Consider the following 22,727-nt stretch of genomic DNA (forward strand, 5'->3'; position numbering starts at 1 on the left):
CACACTCACACACACTCTCTCTCTCTTTCTCTCTTCCCTCCATTACAAAAATGAAGAATCATTTTTGACTTAAGTTAGATTCTGTCAACCGATGCTTTCTTTTACGAAATTTGATTCGTAGACTGTGAATCGATACTGACTTCAGCTGTGCTATTTATCAATGACTTAGGAAAATGTGTGTCGTACCGGGATTTGAACTCGTATTTCCCACTTAACGTGAGCGGTCACCTCAACCACTTCGGATATCCGAGCACGGCCCCACGACTAACCCAAACATCTACATGCCGATCTTGTCCGCATGTCCTAATGCTCGTACACATCCTACGTGACTCATGCCAGAGAGGTAAATTCGATGTGATCGTCGTTTCAACCCGTCGAGATTTGTAATACTTACTATGTTATTGTACAATGTCTGTTGGCAATTCACGTCATACAATGTTCCTTCACATATATATGCACCTCTGGAGGAACTCTGTATAACGTAAATTGTCAAAACAGTCATTTTACAATGACATAATAAGAACCTTTCTTTTAGTCAGGTAGTGTTACAAACTTTTTTTCCAGATTAGGTTCAGTAACTTCTAATTAGTTATACAATTTACCCATCTAATCTTCAGTATTATCCTGTAGAACTACATTATAAAAGTTTCTATTTTCTTATTCTCTTAACGTTTTACTTCCATTCCAGGATACGAACACCTTCTGGAAACACTTCCTAACACTTAAATTTATATTAAATTTTTACAAATTTATCTTTTTCGGAAACGCTTTTCTTGCTACAATTAGTCTGCATTTTATATTCACTTTCTTTTGCGAACGATCAACTGTTTTGGTGCCCAGTAGTATTTCATTTCCAGATCTCTTCCTTCAGCATCGCTTGAGTCGACCGTATTGCATTCTATTCGTTTTATCTTGCTTTTTCTATGTTCATCTTAACGCTCCCAGACAAGGAAGATGTCCACTTCTAAGGATAGAAGGGTCGCCATTCCGAAGCTATGGGAAAATTCAATTTTAAAAATAAGCAATGCCGACTGTTCCATAACGGAATCGCATCTCGTATCTAAGAGCGGTACGGTGATTTAAGAGGGGAGAAGAGGGAAGGAAAGTAGATAAAAAAAAGTCGCACTTTGTGCCTCGGAAGCCGATAAGAAAAATGGTCCACGCAAAGCAGAGGGAAGTCGAGAACTGCTGCTGTTCGCGTTTCCAAACGCGCGATGCCAAATGAGATATTACGGGCAAAATGTCTCGGCGCCATTTTTGTATACGAGCCGGCATTTCTGCGAACGCCGGCTGCGATAGCGCTGCTGATGCGCCCGCCGGCCGGAATGATTGCGTCGCGACGGCGACTGCGAGCCGAGCTGAGGGGTGGGGAGGGGCGGCTGGTGGAATTTCATATGCAGGCCGTGTCAGCGATAGCAGGGCTGTGCCGGGGGCCGGATACAATGGCCTGTGCTTTGCATGCGCGGCCCGGCGCGCCGGCTGCCCGCCGTCGCGGACGCCCTAATAAGACAACGCCGGGGCCACCCCCGTCTCCGGAAGCAGGGGCGCGCCTGCCTCCGATGGAATCCTCCTCACAGCGAAAAACTGCCAGGTGCGTCACACACGCGCACCTGCCGCACCCAACAACTACTTCCAGAGGTGACAACGGTGCCCAAAAGAACGATTATAATACATGACTTAAGGCTATTCTTTAACAGGAAATCTTAAATTCTAGTTCTTATATCTAATTTTATATGCCTTTTTCGTACATGAGTTTCATTTGAATACAAGCAATTACGTTTTCTATCCATGACTAACATTTACAATGTCTTCCGATTCATTTGGCGTGATCATTGGATCTCATTACATAATTACACTGCTGCCTATTAAAATTGCTACCAACAGAAGAAGATGCTGTGCTGTGATACGCAAATGATTAGCTTTTCAGAGCATTCCCACAAGGTTGGCACCGGTGGCGTCACCTACAACGTGCTGACATGAGGAAAGTTTCCAACCGATTTCTCACACACAAACAGCAGTTGACCGGCGTCGCCTGGTGAAACATTGTTGTGATGCCTCGCGTAAGGAGGAGAAATGCGTACCATCACGCTTCCGACTTTGATAAAGGTCGGATTGTAGCCTATCGCGACATTACTGCAGGCGTTGGTCGAGATCCAATGACTGTTAGCAGAATATGGAATCGGTGGGTTCAGCAGGGTAATACGGAGCGCCGTGCTGGATCTCAACGGCCTCGTATCACTAGCAGTCGAGATGTCAGGCATCTTATCTGCATGGCTGTAACGGATCGTGAAGCCGCGTCTCGATCCCTGAGTCAACAGATGCGGACGTTTGCAAGACGGCAACCATCTGCACGAACAGTTCGACGACGTTTGCAGCAGCACGGACTATCAGCTCGGAGACAATGGCTGCGGTTACCCTTGACGCTGCATCACAGACAGGAGCCCCTGCGATGGTGTACTCAACGAGGAACCTGGGTCCACGAATGGTAAAACGTCATCTTTTCGCATGAATCCAGGTTGTGGTTTACAGCATCACGGTGGCCGCATTCGTGTTAGGCGCCATCGCGGTGAACGCAGATTGGTAGCGCGTATTCGTCATCACCATACTGGTGTATCACCCGGCGTGATGGAATGAGTGCCATTGGTTACACGCCTCGGTCACGTCTTGTTCGCATTGACGGCACTTTGAACAGTGGACGTTACATTTCAGATGTGTTACGACCCGTGGCTCTACCCTTCATTCGATTCCTGCGAAACCCTACATTTCAGCAGGATAATGCACGACCACATGTTGCAGGTCCTGTACGGGCCTTTCTGGATACAGAAAATGTTGGACTGCCGCCCTGGCCAGAACATTCTCCAGATCTCTCACCAACTGAAAACGTCTGGTCAATGGTGGCCGAGCAACTGGTTCGTCACAATACGCCAGTCACTACTCTTGATGAATTGTGGTATCGTGTTGAGGTAGCGTGGGCAGCTGTACCTATACACGCCATCACAGCTCTCTTTGACTCAATACCCAGGCGTATCAAAGCCGTTATTACGGCCAGAGGTGGTTGTTCTGGGTACTGATTTCTCAGGATCTATGCACCCAAATTGCGGAAAATGTAATCACATGTCAGTTCTAGTATAATATATTTGTCGAATGATTTCCCTTTTATCATCTGCATTTCTTCTTGGCGTAGCAATTTTAATGGCCAATAGTGTGTAACTCCAACTTTATCGAATCTAATTTGCAACTCTTAAAACGTAGTTGCTGAACCGGCCTTCTGTGTTTCATTCGAAGGTATCTTGACATACGCTGCTTACCACCTGAAATATAACACGCTGAAGGATGCATCCCAATTAGTTGAAATTTGCAGCTTGCGTCGGAGGTGACGAGAGATGTATATTCCTGGCATTTCAGCGCAGGCTCACATCACGAGGGTCAAGTAACGCCACCTGCAAGCGCTGTATAAAGGGGGAACAGGCGTCCTTGTGGGCGTACTGGAATTGTTCTTTCATGCAGTTGTTTTACCTAAGCAGCTTCAGTATGCCTCGTAGAAGTCAGCGAGCGTCTTTCGAGCACGCTTCGGAGTTACAGTGAGGAAGAATAGTTGCATACGGGGATTGCATATTATCCTTCAGAGAAATTGATGATAATGTCTGTTATCGCTGGATGCAGAGGGGACGACAGACCGACTGGACTGATTGCACCACCTCGTTGCTCCACTAAATGTGATGACAGGCATATTGTGAGCGTGCAGTGATGGATCGCTCTGCTACATCACGAACATATCGCAACATATTAGGTATGCTGAACAAGATGCTATTTCCGCACGTACAATTCGACGTCATTTGCAGGGTGCACTGTCCGAAAGGAGTCCATTGTTGCATTTATCACTGAGCCCGCAACGGTGCGATGAGCGATGGACATGGACAACCGAATGGAATGACATTGTTTTTTACCGACAATTTCCGATTTTGCCTCAACCACCACGATGGTTGCCAGGCACCGTGCTGAGCGACTGTTGAACTGTTGCCTTATGCATCGCCATATTAGTCTTGTACCTGGTATTACGGTTGGGGTGGTAATGGATTCCACTCCAGTAAGCATTGTCGGTACGCTAACCAGCGGGCGTCACATCTCCGAAGTGCTGGAGCCTGTTGTCCTCTCATACCTTCGTAGCTTGGCGATGGCCGCATTGGAACAGGACACTGTGCGACCACACGTGGCACGCAATGCTCGAGACTTCTTTATCCCCTATCGGACTGCATTGCTACCCTGGCCTCCCTGTTCTCCCGATCTTCGCCAATCGAAACCGTCTGGTCGATGACTGCGGAACGACTGGCCCTGCATACGCCACCGCTGCTACACCAGATCAACTTTGGCAATATGTAGGAGCAGCATGGGCTGGCATCACCCAACAACACATCGAGAGCCTCTTTGATTCAATGTCGAGTCGTGTAGCAGCGATTACAGCCAGCATTGGCGACAACATTCAGTATTCATTACATCATATTCCTGACATCACATGGGGCATCTTCAGTCACATGATCACTGTACAAAGTGTCATTTCCCAAATCAATTTGCAGTCGATAGGGATACTATCCGAGATGTGCTCCTCCCATTTCATGAACAGCACTCAGTCGTATGTCTAGTACACACAAATGTTTACTGTGCAGCAGGTAGACGCACTCCTGACAGCCGATATGTGGATACCACCGCGGAAAATGCCGTGTGTGCTATGGTTACCAGTTGGAATCTGTAGCATGTATCCAGCGGCGCATACGAAGAGAGTGGAACGTGGATCCTCTCACACATAAACCCATTGATCAGTGAGACAGAACTCTTCGGGAAACGAGAAGTTTGATTTCAAATGCTGGAAAACTCCCTAATGGGAATTGGAATTAAGAGATAGTGGAAAATGTGTGCGAAGCATTCACGAGAACTCCATGTAAATCCGTAAGGCAAGCTAGTAAGAAACTTGCGGTTCCGCGTTCGACGGTGCACGGCATTGTGCACAACCGTCTCCAGTTTGCTTGCAACTCATTAACCATGATCTAATTTTGCTGTTGAATAGCAGCATCGTGTGGACAAAAAAAACTACTACCTCATTGCAGTAGTAGTCAGTGATCAACCTGTCTTCCACGTCTCTGTACAGTTAACCGAGTTAACTGTCGAATAGACTGAAGTGAGACTCCAGGGCACGTGACCGAGTGCGAAAGAGACACACCAACATTTAATGTGTGGTTGGTATTACACAAAAATGGTGTGATTGGTCCATTTTGTTTATGGAGTCCACAGTGACAGGGCACATATATCCTGAGATGTTGGCGATCTAAGCAGTTCCGCAGATGCCTCCCGAGGTCATTTTCCAGCAGGTTGGTGCCCCACCCCACTGTCACGGCGATGTTACCCACGAGACGTCTCTTGAGCGTTAGATCGGAAGCGGTGTGTGTGTGTGTGTGTGTGTGTGTGTGTGTGTGTGTGTGTGTGTGTCCCATTCCCTGACGCCCTCGGTCTCCAAGTGTGATTCTGCTGGATTTCAGTGCTTCTAGGTTTATCAAGGACATTGTTTACAGAACAAAGATTCGGGACCTGGTAGATTTGAGACAACGGATCTACGCCGCCGTAGAGGTCATAATACCTGCCATGCTTATGAACATGTGGCGAGAAGTGGAGTACCGTTTTGATATCTGTCGAGCTACAAACTGTGCTCACATTGAACTCTACCAACATGCACAAAAATTTTTAAGTTCTTGTGTAAATCTTGGACCAATGAATGTATGAACGGTGGCTCTTTACAACATACCTCTGTGATTCAGAGGAAGTGGAGACAATTGTAATAAGACACTTGTGGTGTATCGAGCCGGGAAAGAATCTCAAATTGGCCTACAAAACCCAACTACGAGGCGTGCGCGGCACTCCAGGTTTTTTATATTCCCGCTCTCTTATGCCATCGGTTTTCCTTAATATTAGTAAGTTAACATTCCCTGTGATGGTAAAGAAAGGAAGAGATTTTGAACACGTTATCCAAAAACAAATTACGTTTCCAATTCAGTCTAAATATAACTCTTACAAGCACAATCGTCTCGTCGTAAGAGGACCAGAGAAATTAAATAATTTCATTGTTAATTTTATGTTGTTGAAATTTACAAAACCGTCCTCCTATATGTGTCGGAATACATTTGATCAGCTGATGTATATATAATTTCCTATGGAAAAGGAACGACCTTCGGTTATTAATGAAAAGTGAATTGTGATTAGATATACGAGGGGCGCCCATTACGTAATGCAATACATTGTTTTCTCGGCCACTTTTGGTTCAAAAATGCGAAATTTGTTGTGGGATGTCGTGGAACGTTCCTGACTCAGCTCTATAGTTTCATGAAGATCCGATAGGTGGCAGCGCTATACATAGCGTTGAAAATGGCGTCTGTAGCGTAGGTGCGTTTCAAGCCGAGAACAGTCATTGAGTTTCTTTTGGCCATAAACCAGAGCATCCCAGGTATTCATAGGCGCTTGCAGAATGTCTGCAGGGACCTGGTAATGAAAAAAAGCCATGTGAGTCGTAGGGCGAGGCGTCTGTCTTCATCGCAACAAGGTCCCGCAAACCTGTTCGATTTCCAGCGTGCCGGCCGGCATCATACAGCTGCGACTCCTGCAATGTTGGAACGTGCGGACACTCTCATTCGAGGTGATCGACGGCCGGCAATCAAACACCTCGGTGCACGCCTCTGTTAGTAGTGCTGACACACTCGTCATGAGCTCACTGGCCGGATCTCGCACCTTCCATCTCTTTGGTCCAATGAAGGACGCATTCCGTGGAAGCAGTATGTGGATGATGCGGAAGTTATTGATGCAGCAAAACGCTGGCTCCGACGTGGAGCAGTGGAGTGGTATCATGCGGTCATACAACCCCTCCGAATGAGATGGGATAAGGCCTTCGAACTGAACGAAGGTTATGTTGAAAAATAGGGTTTTGTAGCGAGAAGTGTGGGGAATAATGTGGTGCTCTCAAATTCTGAGTAAAACCAACCTGCTGTCAGAAAAAAAAATGCCTTGCATTACTTACAGCACGCTTCTCGTACAAAACATTTGTAACATTGCGATTAAGTTTACTTCTGTGGCGAACTGTGACAAAACCAAAGTGTGGAGAAATATTTACTCCAAAACATGGGCCGCAAACAGCCTATGATCTCTCAACCGCCTCGCCGGGCACAGCAGGGATAGGAATGAAAAATGGAATCCTACATAGGTAGGAATGATTATCAAAATAAAATACGAGAAATCAGAGATCGAACAGAAAGGTTTAGGTGTTCGTTTTTGCCGCGCGCTGTTAGGGAGTGGAATGGTAGAGAGATAGTATGATTATGGTTCGATGAACCCTCTGCGAAGCACTTAAATATGAATTGCAGAGTAGTCATCTAGATGTAGATGTAGATCTAGATCGTCCCGAGACCTCGCCAAAAGGTAATACTACGATACTCGTCGAAACGACATGGTTTTCAACAACGGCAAGTGGCAGAAAAACCGGGATATTTTCATCGACAAACTGCTGGAACGTTTGAAATGTACTGATCTATTGGAGCTGTATGAATCTTTATATCGATGAGGATAGGAGCGGAAGCAATGAATTAAACCTTTAAAGTCAATACTGCCAGTAGACGGTATTTAATTTGCAGTTTTACATTTACACGAACTATCCTGGTCCAGTGGCCTCCCTCCTGAAGGTGTGAATTGAAGTTTGCGTGAGAGAGAGTGTAGGACTACCGTGGTTCGTGCAGCGTTGGTAGCCACGACGCTACAATGATGTAATGGTTAGCGTATCTGCCTCCTGAGCAGTAGGCCTGGATTTAAGTCCTGCCTACGGCACAGATTTTAATTCATTGATTCAGCTTTTGTTCTTATAGACGATGTTTAAAATGTATTCGCAGTTGCGAACATAAACAACCAACAGTTGTATATTGGAATGGCGACAATGAACCGGGATTCCCCGCATGCCGTGAGAGGTCGCCTTACCATCACACTATCCGAGCACTCTTCACGGCCAGACCCAAACTTCTGTACAGTATGTCGTCAACCATGTGTCTACGACCTGTATTCTTACATCAATTGTGTAAAACAAAATTTCTTGCTACATTAAAACTGTGTGCCAGACAAAGACTCGAATTAGAGACCCTGACTTTTGTGAGCATGTGCTCTAAGGAGAAGACGAGATATTGGCGGAGGTAGAGCTGTGGGGGCAGGTCGTGAGCCGTGCTTGGATAGCTCACTTGCCTCGACAGGTGAAGGTGCATGCACGTCCGAAGGAACATTACATCGTACTTCTGAACAACAGCCGGCCGCGGTGGTCTTGCGGTTCTAGGCGCTGGAGTCCGGAACCGCGGGACTGCTAAGGTCGCAGGTTCGAATCCTGCCTGGGGCATGGATGTGTGTGATGTCCTTAGGTTAGTTAGGTTTAAGTAGTTCTAAGGCTCTAGGGGACTTATGACTTTAGATGTTAAGTCCTATAGTGCTCAGAGCTATTTTTTTTTTTTTCTGAACAACAGAGGCACTGCAGTATCGTTGGAATGTCTGCCGACGTGGAATCAGTCTGACAAGTTGCAAATAATTGCACCCTTTCGTTCCAGAATAGTGAATGCAGTCAGAATGAGGAAACAGAGTCGTTGCCGTGATTCCTTATGCATGCTCTGCCCCCTACCTGGCGCCGTGTTGGCAGTGTGGGCCTGCGGGTGCCGCGTACGTCACCGGCAGACGGACAGCGTCAGCCGCGCTGGAGTGACGGCCGCATCGGGCCACCTGATGGTTCGGCGGCAGGCAGTCTGAAGGCCGGTCAGGTGCCTCTGCACGCTCACAGCTTATTGCGGGCCGCAGCCGCCGCGTGTCGTGGGTGGCGAAAGGTCGGCTCTGCGTCCCTCCCGAAACCGAGCCACTAGTCGCCGGTGCATACTGTCACAAACTGCTCGTACAAGTTAAACGGGCGACAAGGCATGAAGAGGTGACCCTTCGACTGGAGTAGTCGCTGTGCACATTTTGCACTTCTCATTCGTGCCAGTCCCTAGTAAGCAAACTATGTCACATCGGTTCTGCTTGCAGATGGCACTCAGTATTACTGTTCTCATTTGTAGGTCACACGTATGTAGACAAAGAGATTAATACGAGCGTGAAACTGCAATCACTTGGAATCCTCACACCCTTTCAACGTGCTGCTCTTCTTTGAATCTTCTCTATTTCCTCTAAAACCGGTTAGCATCCCAAACTGCGGAGCAATATTAAAGTATCGGTAGAGTGGGAGCTTTGTAAGCTAACTCCTTTGTGGGTGAGCTATACTTCCTCACGATTCTTTCAATGAATCTCAATCTGGCATCTGTCTGTGATACAATTAATTACCTGTGATCGTTTCACTGTAAATTGCTCCATGCGGATACTCACAGGTATTAAATCGATATGGCTGCTTTCACTGATTGTAGCTGCTGATCAACAGACCATCCTAAGCTACTGGCTGTGACATTAATTACAAGCCACGCCTCCAAACATAACCATTTTTATCGAAAACATAGTTATCTGCTTGCTCAGTCAACAATGTTCAAATGTGTGTGAAATCTTATGGGACTTAACTGCTAAGGTTACACACTACTTAACCTAAATTATCCTAAGGACAAACACACACACCCATGACCGAGGGGGGACTCGAACCTCCGCCGGGACTTGCTCTGTCAAAGTTATAAAATGTAATAAAGGAATAAGTAGCTCGCCTTGCAAGGTGTTGCCGACGAGAAGCACCAGGGCAAACTGACTGGTCTACCACTTAAAACGAAACCATACTTCTACTATCTATTTGTAAGCTTAACTGCACATCTTTCAGCCTCCATTGTTTATGGACATAATTCATATGTCAACTCCGCCGTTTACAGTTGCACTTCGTGAATACATGTTTTGATACAAGCGCCTAGTACATAAGCCACTAACTTTAGCACCACCACTAAATTCATCGCCACACCAGAACCTCCATAATTAGGATCCACGATTAATTATCTAAATGTACCAAATGTAGAATACAGAGATATGAATATATGTATTGGTTGTAATCGTGCCAAAAGTGTAATCAAAATAAAAAATCATTTGTAATGATACGTTTGAAACACACACACACACACACACACACACACACACACACACACACACACACACAGGGCAGGCCGGTGTGGCCGAGTGGTTCTAGGCGCTTCAATCTGGAAACGTTTAAGTAGTTCTAAGTTATACGGGACTGATGGCCTCAGATGTTAAGTCCCATAGTGCTCAGAGCCACTTGAACCTTTTGAACCCCCCCCCCCCCCCCCCCACACACACACACACACAAGCTCCTAATAGGAGATCTTTGCTTACTTCCATTTGCAGATAGTGTAAGAAAATTAAACGGGACTGGAAAAAGGATCTGTGACTACTGAAAGGGACTTAGTTGTATATTACCGTACATCAATGCAATCAAAGAATCCACATAAATGTTGGACTTTGCCTTCTGCTGCTAGACAGCACCATAGGTTCATCACAAAAAGTCGTATCTCAATTCGCCTATGCCCCATTAGTTAAAATAAATCCTCGTCATGATACACGTACAATCCTACAAAACTCATATTGAAGGGAACAGTGGCTATGGTAGTTTACAATGCTTAGTAATTTAAATTGATATTCGTAACGATCACTGTCAACTCAAATCTAAAGCGGTATCATTTAAGTGGACAAAAAATTAAAGTAATCTCCAGGAGGCGTCATCTTAAGACCGCGTATCACGGCATCCAGTTTCGATAACGCGCAAAAGAAACTACGCGACATATTCCTCCACAGATTTAATCGGAAGCATTTACTGACAGATCTGGATATTAATTCTCTGCACTACTGCACCGTCCAATCAGTTTAAATAAGGGTCGCCAACCACGCTTTTACACATGAGACAGACCACTCCAAAGTCAATCGCTGAAAGCCGTGTAACAGTCCAGACAGTTTCAGAAAGATTACGAGATCCAACCATAGGAGTACAACATGTACGCCACTAACAGTTCATAACTGATTCATAGCAACATCCTCCGGCAATTTCTGCAACATAAAAACTGGAGTATAGATCAGAATCAACAGGGAAAAGTGAGGCAAAACACCACACTCAAAATTCCACTCAGATAAAAGTAATTTATTGACTTCAATGATAACTCGCCAAATTTGTATAACTCACTAAATCATTATCCGTCCAACTAGCTTCTTGGCTCTGCAAGTTAGTTTGATGCGTATGCCTACTAAACGTGAGCACACTCGTTAAAAGAGAATACTATCTTCCCAAAAACCTGGAACCGTCGAGCAGTGCACACGCATACGAATGAAACGTTCCTTGAAAATTCTCTCAGCTTTCCGTAATGGAAAAAATACTTCGTGGATTACCGAATCTCCAAATACAGAAATCAGTAACACAGAATGTCGCAAAAGGAGGGATTCATTTTCATGGAAACATTAACATAATCAGTTCTTCTTTCAGGAGACTTTTCGATGCTCTTTGTATAAGAAGTAAACCCACAGCAGAGCTCATCGAATCAATACTAGCAATAAGCACAGTTTTCACAAAGATTTAATGTCACTTACTTTGGTCCCGAAAGATGTCCATTGCTCAGGGACACGCATTTTCAATAGCTTGCCAATAGCCATAAAAAGTTTGACCACAAATAAAGGTAAGCTTAAAAGGAGCATAAAGGCTTTAGTAATGGCAAACTTCCTCTATTCCACTGATGAATTTCTAAGTAGAACTATCTTATATGTAAATGTTACTAACAATACCAAATACTACGAGCATTAGTACAGTCTGAACTCTGTACAAATTTAATGCAGTAATATGGTAACTGTAAGTGTTGCAAAATTATTTCTCTTTTTGACTGGACATGGCTACAGGAGCCTAATATTTGTCATACGTGCATCAGTTTATTAAACATTTACATTTTGTGACAACTGTCATATTACAGTTTAAATGAAAATATATGTATGACATATTTTGACTTATTCACAAACCATGCAGACCATTTCATTTGGGATCTGTGGAAAGCACAGTTTATTTGTAAATATTTATTGTTTCACTGACACGTTCTACAGCCTGGAGAGTCTCCTCACTATGGATCTACTGGAACGAAAACTGCATCTAATCTGATCTAATGTGATGTAATCCATTGCTACCTGAATACTTGGTGGTAAAACATTCGAGGAGCTGCATGAGCTGTACCTTACAAAATATGGAAAACAGGCACCCTAAAGGACCAATATCAAGCTTCAGGATTCCTGTCAACAAATTCAGGCGGAGTGCTTGATGATGGACGTCTAACAATGCAATCAGGCCATTGAAAGGAACCTACGCGCTTCTGTCCGTCGTCTGAGCCTTGAGTCGAACATTCCACGATCCACAGACTGAAGCACCCATCGCTTTACGCTGACGAAGGCGGGGTAACCCATCCAAGGAATGTATCGCCTACAGGAGGAGGATTATACCGCTCACACGGAAACAGGTGTCGACTCTTCGGAGGTCATGATAAATGAAAGCCTGTTACATAACCTCCTCTTCTCAGACAAGGCCACATTTCACATAAATATATTTCGTGAAACATACAGGGGACGGACAAAAATATGGAAACATCAAAAACATAACAAATTACCAAGCCTAATACGGTGCAGGAAAACCGTTCGCGTTCAAAACAGCTTCCAATCGTCTCAGAATGGATAAAAACAAGTCCTTCACACACTTCAAGGAAATCTTATACCATTCTTCCTGCATAACACAAGTGAGATCAGGCAACGATGATGGAGGTGGACAGCGATCATGCAGCCTTCTCTCCAAAGTAGACGACAAAGGCTCAATAATACTGAGATGCGGTGATGCGAAAATTCATCCTCGTGGTCACAAAAGCAGCCCTAGACGATGCGAGATGTGTGAACAGGGGCCCTGTAGTCTTGGAATGCAACGTCACAATTGGGGAACAAATATTGTACCATGAGATGGACCTGATCAGCCAGACTGGTGACACAATACTCGGCCGGAATGCGACCGTACAGAATGACTACGGATCCCATGAAATACCACGATATGGTTGCCTATATCATCACCGAGCCCCGCCGTGTTTTGCTCTTGTGACGTAAAACCGTCCAGAAGTCGGAAATTGTGTGAAACAAGACTCAACATCAAAATGACTTTTTCACTGCTCCATAGACCTGGTCTTATGACTGTAGCACCACTTCTCCTGTTACAGGCAAATACGTCAGCAGTGTCTGGCTCTGGAACTCCAGTTCGTCCTGCAGTTCCCTGCTTATTGAGATCCATTCATGACGTTTGGGTGCTGACAGGGTTCGCGAGTACGATATTCAGTTTTGCAATGACTTTTGCAGCTGTCGTCCTCGCATTTTTCGTCACAATCCTCTTCGATAACCGTCTGTCACAGTCGCTTAACACACACTTTTCTCCGCGATTTGACTTAACGGTTGATGTGTGTCTGTTTTCCCTGTATGCGACATAAATCTTCGATGCGGTACCTCTTGAAACGCTGACATCTTGGTTGCGGAAATCAAAAATTTGCACTTGCTCTAATTCAGGTAGCTCACAACTACACAGAACACTGTTCACACCACAACGGACACTTGCAATGTATTGAGGACATTCTACAGCTGACACTGCTGGTCAAATACATCACCGCAACCTGCAGGTTTGGTTAGCGTCTCCGTTTATAGTAAAGCATTATTTTTTTCGTGGCGTTTCCATATTCTTGTCCAACCCCTGCATGGCTAGGGATGACCGAGACTAACATCTATAGACTTTTTATTCAGAGCGAACGGCAACAGGCGCCATTTACTTTGACATGGTTGGCCTTTTCCTGGAACCGCCATTTACCTTGATATGTTTGGCCTTCTCCTGGAACCGCAATTCGAAAAATGGTTCAAATGGCTCTGAGCACTATGGGACTCAACATCTATGATCATCAGTCCCCTAGAACGTAGAACTACTTAAACCTAACTAACCTAAGGACATCACACAACACCCAGTCATCACGAGGCAGAGAAAATCCCTGACCCCGCCGGGAACCGAACCTGGGAACCCGGACGTGGGAAGCGAGAACGCTACCGCACGACCACGAGCTGCGGACTGTGAAGGTGGAACCTGATACACCACGAACTGCGTTCCTTCCTACGGCGGAGAACTGGTTTCTTTGTGTTAACGTGCAGGGCGGCCACGTTGAAATTTAATGACTTCTAATGCATCATTTAATCATACAGTAAAGCTGCATGTCCTCGGGAAAAATTACGGCTGTAGTTTCCCCTTGCTTTCAGCCGTTCGCAGTACCAGCACAGCAAGGCCGTTTTGGTTAATGTTGCAAGGCCAGATCAGTCAATCATCCAGACTGTTGACCCTACAACTACTGAAAAGGCTGCTGCCCTCTTCAGGAACCACATGTTTGTCTGGCCTCTCAACAGATACCCCTCCGTTGTGGTTGCACCTACGGTACGGCCATCTGTATCGCTGAGGCACGCAAGCCTCCCCACCAACGGCAAGGTCCATGGTTCATGGAGGTTGCAGTAGGTACTGGGAGATTAAGCAGCTTGCACAGGATAGAGTAGCATGGAGAGCTGCATCAAACCAGTCTCAGGACTGAAGACAACAACAATGCATCATATGTGCTCTTATTTTACAGATACTTTTATTTCCAGGGGCGTTCAGTAAGTATTGTTACTTTTTTTCCTCGGCCAGTTTTGGTTGAAAATGAGGAATTTGTTGCGGGACCTCGTGAAATATTCCTGCTTCAGCCATTGAAATTTCATAAATTTCCGATAGGTGGCGACACTATTCGTAGCCTTTAAAATGTCTGTAACGGAGGTGTGTTCCAACGAGAGAGTAGTCACTGAGTTTCCTTTGGTGGAAAACCAGAACATCGCAGATATTTGTAGGTGCTCACAGAATCTCTACGGAGACCTACCAGTGAACAAAAGCTCAGTGAGGGGTTGGGCGAGACGTCTGTCATCATGGTAAGGTCACCCATATCTGTCCCTCACACAGCTGTGACTCCCAGAATGTTGGACTTAAGTGTATTCGTCGCCACACAAATTAAACAAATTTCCCCTTCTCCACGACAACGCACGGCCTCACACACGTCTTCGCACCTGAGAGGAGCTCACAAAACTTCATTGAACTGTTTTTCCTCACCCGCCCTGCAGCCCAGATCTCGCACATTCCGATTTGCATCTGTGTGCCCCAATGAAGGACGCAATCCGTGGGAAGCATTACGTGGATGATGGGGAGGCTATTGATGCCAGCAGGACGTTGGCTCCGACGTCGGCCTGTTGGGTGGCACCATGTGGGCAAAAAGACCCTCCATTCAAACTGTACAAGGCCGTCGCACTGTACAATTATTATGTAGCCAAAAGAATGGGGAATAATATGGTGTCTTGGAAGCCCGAAACAAATCCACCTGCTTTCAGAAAAAAAGGGGGCAGTACTTATTGAATTCGTCTCGTGTATTATACATGTGTTACGTTTGGGGCTCTCGAATCGGCAGCTGCACTCCAAGGAGTTAATGACTCCAACATCCAGGAGGGCTACTGATCGATTACCCCTGATTTCGCGAGGTCAGAATAGCTTCACGTAACTAATTAATATCCATGCCACTTAGCCAATCAAATACAGTAGCCACATGCAGGCAATTCCAGTGGTCCTTCTCCGCTCCCGCTATTCGTTTCACTGGAAAACACTGCTTGCTGCCAGGGCTTTTTAAACATTTACTAGCTGGCAGGTGCTTAGGATTACCTACTTTCATGGGAATACCATTTGCCCATGAGGCAGCCTGTTAGGTCTCTTTCGCAATCCATTTAGGAGGATTAGGAAAGAAGATAGGGATCCGGTATTAGAATAAGATTTTAAAATAGCTTTGGAAGACTTAAGATGGAATAAGCAGTAGGGATAGCTAGCATTCCATCAGAATTTCTAAAATTGTTGGTGGAAGTGGTAATAAAACGACTATTCACTTTGATATGTAGAATGTATGAATCTGGCGATATACCATCTGACTTTGGGAAAAACATCATCCACACAATTCTGAAGATTGCAAGAGCCAACAGATACGAGGATTACCGCACAATCAGCTTAACAGCTCATGCTTCCAAGTTACTGACAAGAAAAAAATATAGAAGAATGGAAAAGAAAATTGAGGATGTCTTAGGTGACGATCAAATGGTTCAAATGGGTCTGAGCACTATGGGACTTAACTTCTGAGGTCGTCAGTCCCTTAGAATTTGGAACTACTTAAACCTAACTAAGCTAAGGACATCACACACAGCCATGCCCGAGGCAGGATTCGAAACTGCGACCGTAGCGGTCGCGCGGTTACAGACTGTAGCGCCTAGAACCGCTCGGCCACCCCAGGCAGCTAGGTGACGATCAGTTTCGCTACAGGAAAGGGAAAGGCACCAGAGAGGAAATTCTAACGTTGCGGTTGATAATGGAAGTAAGACTGAAGCAACATCGAAACATGTTCAAAGGATTTGTTGACATGGAAAAAGCGTCCGAAAGTGTAAAATGGTGCAAGATGTACGAAATTCTGAGAAAAATAGGGATAAGCTATAGGGAAAGACGGGTACAAAAGTTACAAGAACGCAGAGCGAACAATAAGAGTCGAAGGCGATGAACAGAAGTGGTCGCATTGAAAAAGATGTGAGACACGGATATAGTCTTCCCCGCTACTGCTCAATCTATACATTGAAGAAGCAATGACAGAAATAAAAGAAAGATTCAAGAGTAGAATTAAATTCAAGATGAAAGGATATATCCATGATAAGATTCGCTGATGACACTGTTATCCTCAGTGAAAGTGAAGAAGAATTACGTGATTTGCTGAATGGAATGAACAGTCTAATAAGTACGGAATTTGAACTGAGAGTAAATCGAAGAAAGACGAAAAAATGAGAAGTAGTAAGAACGAGAACAGCGAGAAACTTAATAATTAGTGCCAACGAAGCAGATGAATTTGAGGAATTCTACTACATAGGCAGCAAAATAGCCCACCACGATCGGAGTAAGACTAGACTAGCGCTGGCAAAAAGGGCATACCTGGTCAAGAGAAGCTTACTTGTATGAAACATATGCCTTAATTTGAGAAAGAAAGGTCTAAGAATGTAAGTTTCGAGCGCAGCATCGTAGTGAAAAGTGGAATGTGGAAAAACCAGCATCGAAGCATTTGAGATGTGATGCTACCTTAGAATATTGAAAATTACGTGGATTGATTAGGTGAGGATGAGGAGGTTCCGCGCAGAATCGGAGAGGAAAGGATTATGTGGAAAACAGTGAAAAGGCGAACGGACACGATGAGGGGACATCAGGGAATGACTTCAGTCGTACTAGTAGGATCTGTAGGGAGCAAAAACTGAAGAGGAAGACAAAGATTGGAATACATGCAGCAAATAGTTGAGGACGTAGGTTGCAAGTGCTGCTCTGAGACGAAGAAGTTGGCAGGGGGCCGTATCAAACCATAACGGGAAGGCCACACAGACGAGGCCGGGAGGTGATACAGTAGGCCTACAAGTTCTTGGGTCTTCGCGGTTGCAATACGGTTTTTAGTGGTTAGCCGCAGAGTGGACGCTACCTTGTGGTGAATTTCGGAGGGAGAAGTGCCGACAATGGGCGTGAGCAGCGCGAAGGCGAGGGAGGCAGCGCAGGGCAGGGCAGGGCAGGTAGGCCGGCCACGTGGCTGGAGGCCCGCACGTGCAGGAACGCCGGCAGACGCCAGCGCAGGCGCCTCCCACGCCTTTGGCTCCGCGTCTGGCGGCGACGCCCACTGCGCGACTGCAGCGCGAGGTGAGGTGAGGTGCCAGCACCGCGGCGGTAACGAGCCCGCTGTCAGCGACGCTTGTCACACGTCCTTAGGAGGCCCAGGACACGCCAGAGCACCCGACCGAGGATATTTCTCCTTGTGGGGGCAGCGTGCCGCCAGCGACACAGGAGATGAACGATCGAGAGCCATACCGCTCTCGATAAGGAACGGGACATGAAATCAATAACGAACAAGCATCTCACGGGAATTACTGGGAAGTGCAACTTGGAAGGACACCTAAAAACACAACGATGAATAGTCCAGAGTAACGGGGAAGCACGTTACATAACCGGCAGTTGTAGCGTTGTGGCCGTCGTGGTCTAGTGGGTGACGCGTATGCCCCGGTTTAGTTAGCCCCACCGGTGACGGGGTAGAACATCCCAGCTCCCTTACCTATCACATCGAACTCTTTATCTGGAACACAACTGTATTTCTGCCTCTCTGCCGCCTGTGCTCCTGTTGTTGACAAAGGCATTGAGATGCAACTGGCCCGCCCGCCAATGTCATAGAGCCGAAGTACCCGTCATATTTGGCGGGCGGTGAGCACCCCCTTTTCTTGACACTACTGCACGCTCAGCTTGGTATGTTACCGTCAACGGGAAGCAATCCAGTCGCTCACGTTTCCATCTCGCTGAATCTCCGCTGTGCGTCGGGTGGAGAATGCCGGATACGATCGATCATCTCTTCTTCTGTGGCACAGCAGTATATGTATTCGGTCCAGCGAATTCTGTTCTTCCTCACAAGTGCCCCTCCTGCCAAGATTAACTCTTCAAGAGGAAAACAAGAACAGACCTCCTGGACAATTGTAACGTAAACAGGAAATACACTGAGCGCTTCCAACCCAAATGTCAAACAGTGTCGAAAACAAATCTAAGACCAGTCATTCAGCCGGCCGGAGTGGCAGTGCGATTCTAGGCGGTGCAGTCTGGAACCACGAGACCGCTACGGTTGCAGGTTCGAATCCTGCCTCGGGCATGGATGTGTGTGATGTCCTTAGGTTAGTTAGGTTCAAGTAGTTCTAAGTTCAAGGGGACTGATGACCACTGATGTTAAGTCCCATAGTGCTCAGAGCCATTTGAACCATTTTTTGCACTGCTTCCGTGACCTTGTAGTTCGATTTTTTTTTCTTTCTGCTGGCGAGAAGAGTGTTCTCAATTTGTGGACTTACGTGAACGAGCGACATTGCTCCATTGTGCGTAATCTGGAATGCAGGCAATAGTTTCCCAACTTCCTTTGCAGTATTTTCTACGAACCGCCATGTATTTGGTATGTCCCTGCATTGATGCTATGATTCCCATCGGTATACCCCTCACGGCTACGGGTGACTCCATGGACTTCACGAGAACAAAAAGCCTTCTTCTCTGTTACATATATGCTCTCTCTCTCCTTCCCTTTCCACTTTTCTTAGTTTAGGTAGAACTCTTGGGATAGCCATAACTGGGGGGCAGAGCTAGAAGTGGCACAAACATTTTTTTCTTTTTTTAGGGTCAAAGCAGCGGCGCAAATAGATTCGTTTTTTGTGCAGGTTCCTTGATAATCAGGAAAAAGGTGGGTAGAGCACTAGACCGTGGAGCTGTAAGTCCCAGGTTCAATCCTAGACAGGTACAGGGCTGTTCGGCTTTCGACTAGCGTTGTAGCAGAAAGAGTGCAAGTCACGAGATTGTAGCGCCGACCCCACTAGCCGGAGAACGTACAGTGAATGAAACAGTGATATATGGGATTAAAAACAGTCTTCGATCGCACGATTTTTCTGTATTTGATGACAGTTTTCGATTCTGTTCCCATCACCGGATGCATCTCTCTTTCTAAATTACACTAAGAGCCAAAGAAACAGGTACACCTTTCTAATATCGGGTAGGATCCTAGCGAGCATGCAGAAGTGCCACAACACGATGCAGTATGGGCTCGCTAATGTCTGAAGTAGTGCTGGAGGGAATGAATCTTTCAGGGCTGTCCACGAATCCCTAAGAGTGCGAGGGGGTGGAGATGTCTTCTGAACAGCATGTTGCAAGGCATCCCAGATATGCTCAATAATGTTCATGTCTGAGGATGGTTCAAATGGCTCTGAGCACTAGGGGACTTAACATCTGAGGTCATCAGTCCCCTAGAACGTACAACTACTTAAACTTAACTAACCTAAGGACATCACACACATCCATGCCCTGAGACCATAGCGCCTAGAACCGCTTTGCCACCCCGGCAAATTTTGAAGACCAGCTACAAAAATCAGTCCATCTTTTAAACTTAATTCCAAAGAAAACTCCACCCAAACAGGCCATGAAGGCGCAATAGTACCGACCCGCCGCCGTGACATCATCAGCCCACAGGCGTCACCGGATGCGGATATGGAGAAGCATGTGGTCAACATACCGCTCTTCCAGCCGTATGTCATTTTCTGAGACCGGAGCAGCTACTTCTCAGTGAAGTAACTACTCAGTTTGCTTCGCAAGGGCTGAGTGCAACCCGCTCGCCAACAGCCCTCGGCAGACCGGGTGGTCACCCAACCAAGTGCAAGCACTGCTCGACAGCGCTTAACTTCGGTGATCTGACGGGAACCGCTGTTACCACTGCGGCAAGGCCGTTAGCAATTATCTTCGAAAGGGCTACAATTTTAGAATAGGTGAAATTGAGACAGTTGCATTCCTTGGGAAATGTTGTTGTTGTTGTTGTTGTTGTTGTGGTCTTCAGTCCTGAGATTGGTTTGATGCAGTTCTCTAAAGCTGCATGTCCTCGGGAAAAATTACGGCTGTAGTTTCCCCTTGGGAAATACTCAGTACAAAAGAAATTCTAACTGAATATCAGACTTTGTAACAATTTCAGCACTTCAGGTACCTGGGTCACACAATAAAAATATGGATGTAGATATTAAATCACGTGGCACTATAACCAGAACATGAAAAATACACGTAGAGAGACAAAAATGAAATTCTGTAACGTGATGACTGTATCTGTTCTACTACTACATGACTGTTTAATCCTCATTTTTCAAGAGAAATCATTCTAGCCATATTGAGAAGACTAAAACGAAACTTTTACAAGCAGCCAAAGGCTGAACTAAATTAAACAGCTTCCCAATTCAAACATTAGACGAGAACGAATATTTTTACAATAAATGACACTATCTACGAACATAAACAAAACCGCAAAGAACATTTGGAATCAGTGAAACAAACAAACATTGGACAGATGACCTTACGATGAAATCCGAAAGGGTAAACGGACATAGACCGAACAGTTAAAAGATCTAACTAATCTGCGAAAGGCAGAAGAAGAAGAAGAGGAAGAAGAAGGAAGCTTGGTGTAATAAAGTGGCAGATGCGTAGAAAGAAGTAGAATGTGCATAAAAGAACTTTTCGAAAGCTTAAAAGTTTGTTGACAGTAAAAAGATTTGCGTTGGTGTTAAGGAAAATATTAACCCACGAAGTGTTTTATCTGGAATGTGGAATATTTTCACAGGGATTCTGGACATTCTAATAGAAAGATGAACAATACTTGGATATTTCTGAAATGTGGCTGTGGAGAAAAGTGGTAAAATTGAAAGGTACTGTCAATGAAGAATAAAGGACTTTTAACACACGACAGGAAAGGAAACTAGTGAAAATTATAAGAATGAGATAAATTTCTTGGCTGGGACTTACAAGATCCGATCATAAGTATTCTGACAGCCCTATGGAATGCAAAATTGACCACTATATGTCGGGGGAGGTGGAGAATGTAACGTTTTCAGTAGAGTAGCAATAACGCAGAATGGATCTTCCAGGTCAGCTGTGTGTCTTCCAAGATGGAGCAGTCTTCGGACGTAACTTGAGTAACAAGTCTATCAGGAAAATTTCAGTCCTTCTAAAGCTGGCCAAGTTCACTGCTGGTGATGTGGCTGTGAACTGGAAATGCGAAGGAAGTACCATAGCTTTACCAAGACCAGGCAGAGCTTGTGTGTTGACGGTGGTACTTGTAATAAGTGTTATGAAACCAGCTGAAGAAATCAATCGTGAATTCCAGCTAACACAATACCTACAAATAGGGAGTTAAAATGATAGGGTACTGATAAGCCACACCTTTGTGTAATCAGTTCTAAGCGACAATTGAGGAGGTGTAAACGCACCAATAGTAATTGGGTGACTGGAAACGAGTGATTTGGAGTGACGGATCACGCTGCACCCTGTGACAATCAGATGGGAGGGTTTGAGTTTGGTGAAAGCCTGGAGAGCGGTACTTGCCGTCATGTGTACTGCTAATAGTGAAGTGTAAAGAAGGTGGAGTTTCGGTATATCGTTCTTTCTCGCGGTTAAAATGTGGTCTCTTCATTGCGCTTAAGAAAATGATGAAAACGCTTAATGCAAAAGGATATGAACAGTGATTTAAATCATGATGCCGATGACGGAGACAGCCATCGAAAGCACGGTTGTTTTATTCGAAGTGACGCAACTTGTAAACTGAGAAGATTTTGTTGAAGCGTATGAACGCACTGTGTACTTCATACAGTACATGAACAATTTGGAGACGATGATTGTGTGTATTAAAATGACAATGCGTCTTGTCATAAAGCAATATCTGTGAGGTAATGGTTTGTGGACAACAACATCCCTGAAATGCAACAGACTGCACAGAGTTCTAACCTGAACAAATTAGAACACCTTTGGTGTGACTTAGAGCATCGACTTCGCTTCAGACCCCGGCGTTCAACATCAAGACCTTTTCTAGTTTCGGCTCCTGATAAAAAAAATGGGCTGCCGTACATTTGCACACAAGCAAACACTCATTAAAAGAATCCCCAGCAGAGTCCAAACCATCATAAGGGCGAAGGATGGAGACACCACGTATTAGTATCCTCTATCTTCTAGTAAGTTCTGGGTACTTTTGAACAGA

General features: G+C 45.4%; 2 protein-coding genes across 6 annotated transcripts in view; one reads left to right on the plus strand and one right to left on the minus strand.

Moving 5' to 3' along the window:
* Nucleotides 1–22,727, minus strand: part of LOC126334563 (extracellular sulfatase SULF-1 homolog) — a 1,305,433-nt gene that overhangs the window by 288,660 nt on the left and 994,046 nt on the right. The window lies entirely within an intron of this gene.
* Nucleotides 1,434–22,727, plus strand: part of LOC126334564 (uncharacterized) — a 98,817-nt gene continuing 77,523 nt past the window's right edge. Inside the window, exon 1 of the mRNA XM_049996949.1 lies at nt 1,434–1,591. Coding sequence (XP_049852906.1) covers nt 1,459–1,591 — 133 coding nt within the window. The 5' untranslated portion in view covers nt 1,434–1,458. The remainder of the gene's footprint in view (nt 1,592–22,727) is intronic.

This window comes from Schistocerca gregaria, chromosome 2, assembly GCF_023897955.1.
Source record: "Schistocerca gregaria isolate iqSchGreg1 chromosome 2, iqSchGreg1.2, whole genome shotgun sequence".
Taxonomy (NCBI): Eukaryota; Metazoa; Arthropoda; class Insecta; order Orthoptera; family Acrididae; genus Schistocerca; species Schistocerca gregaria.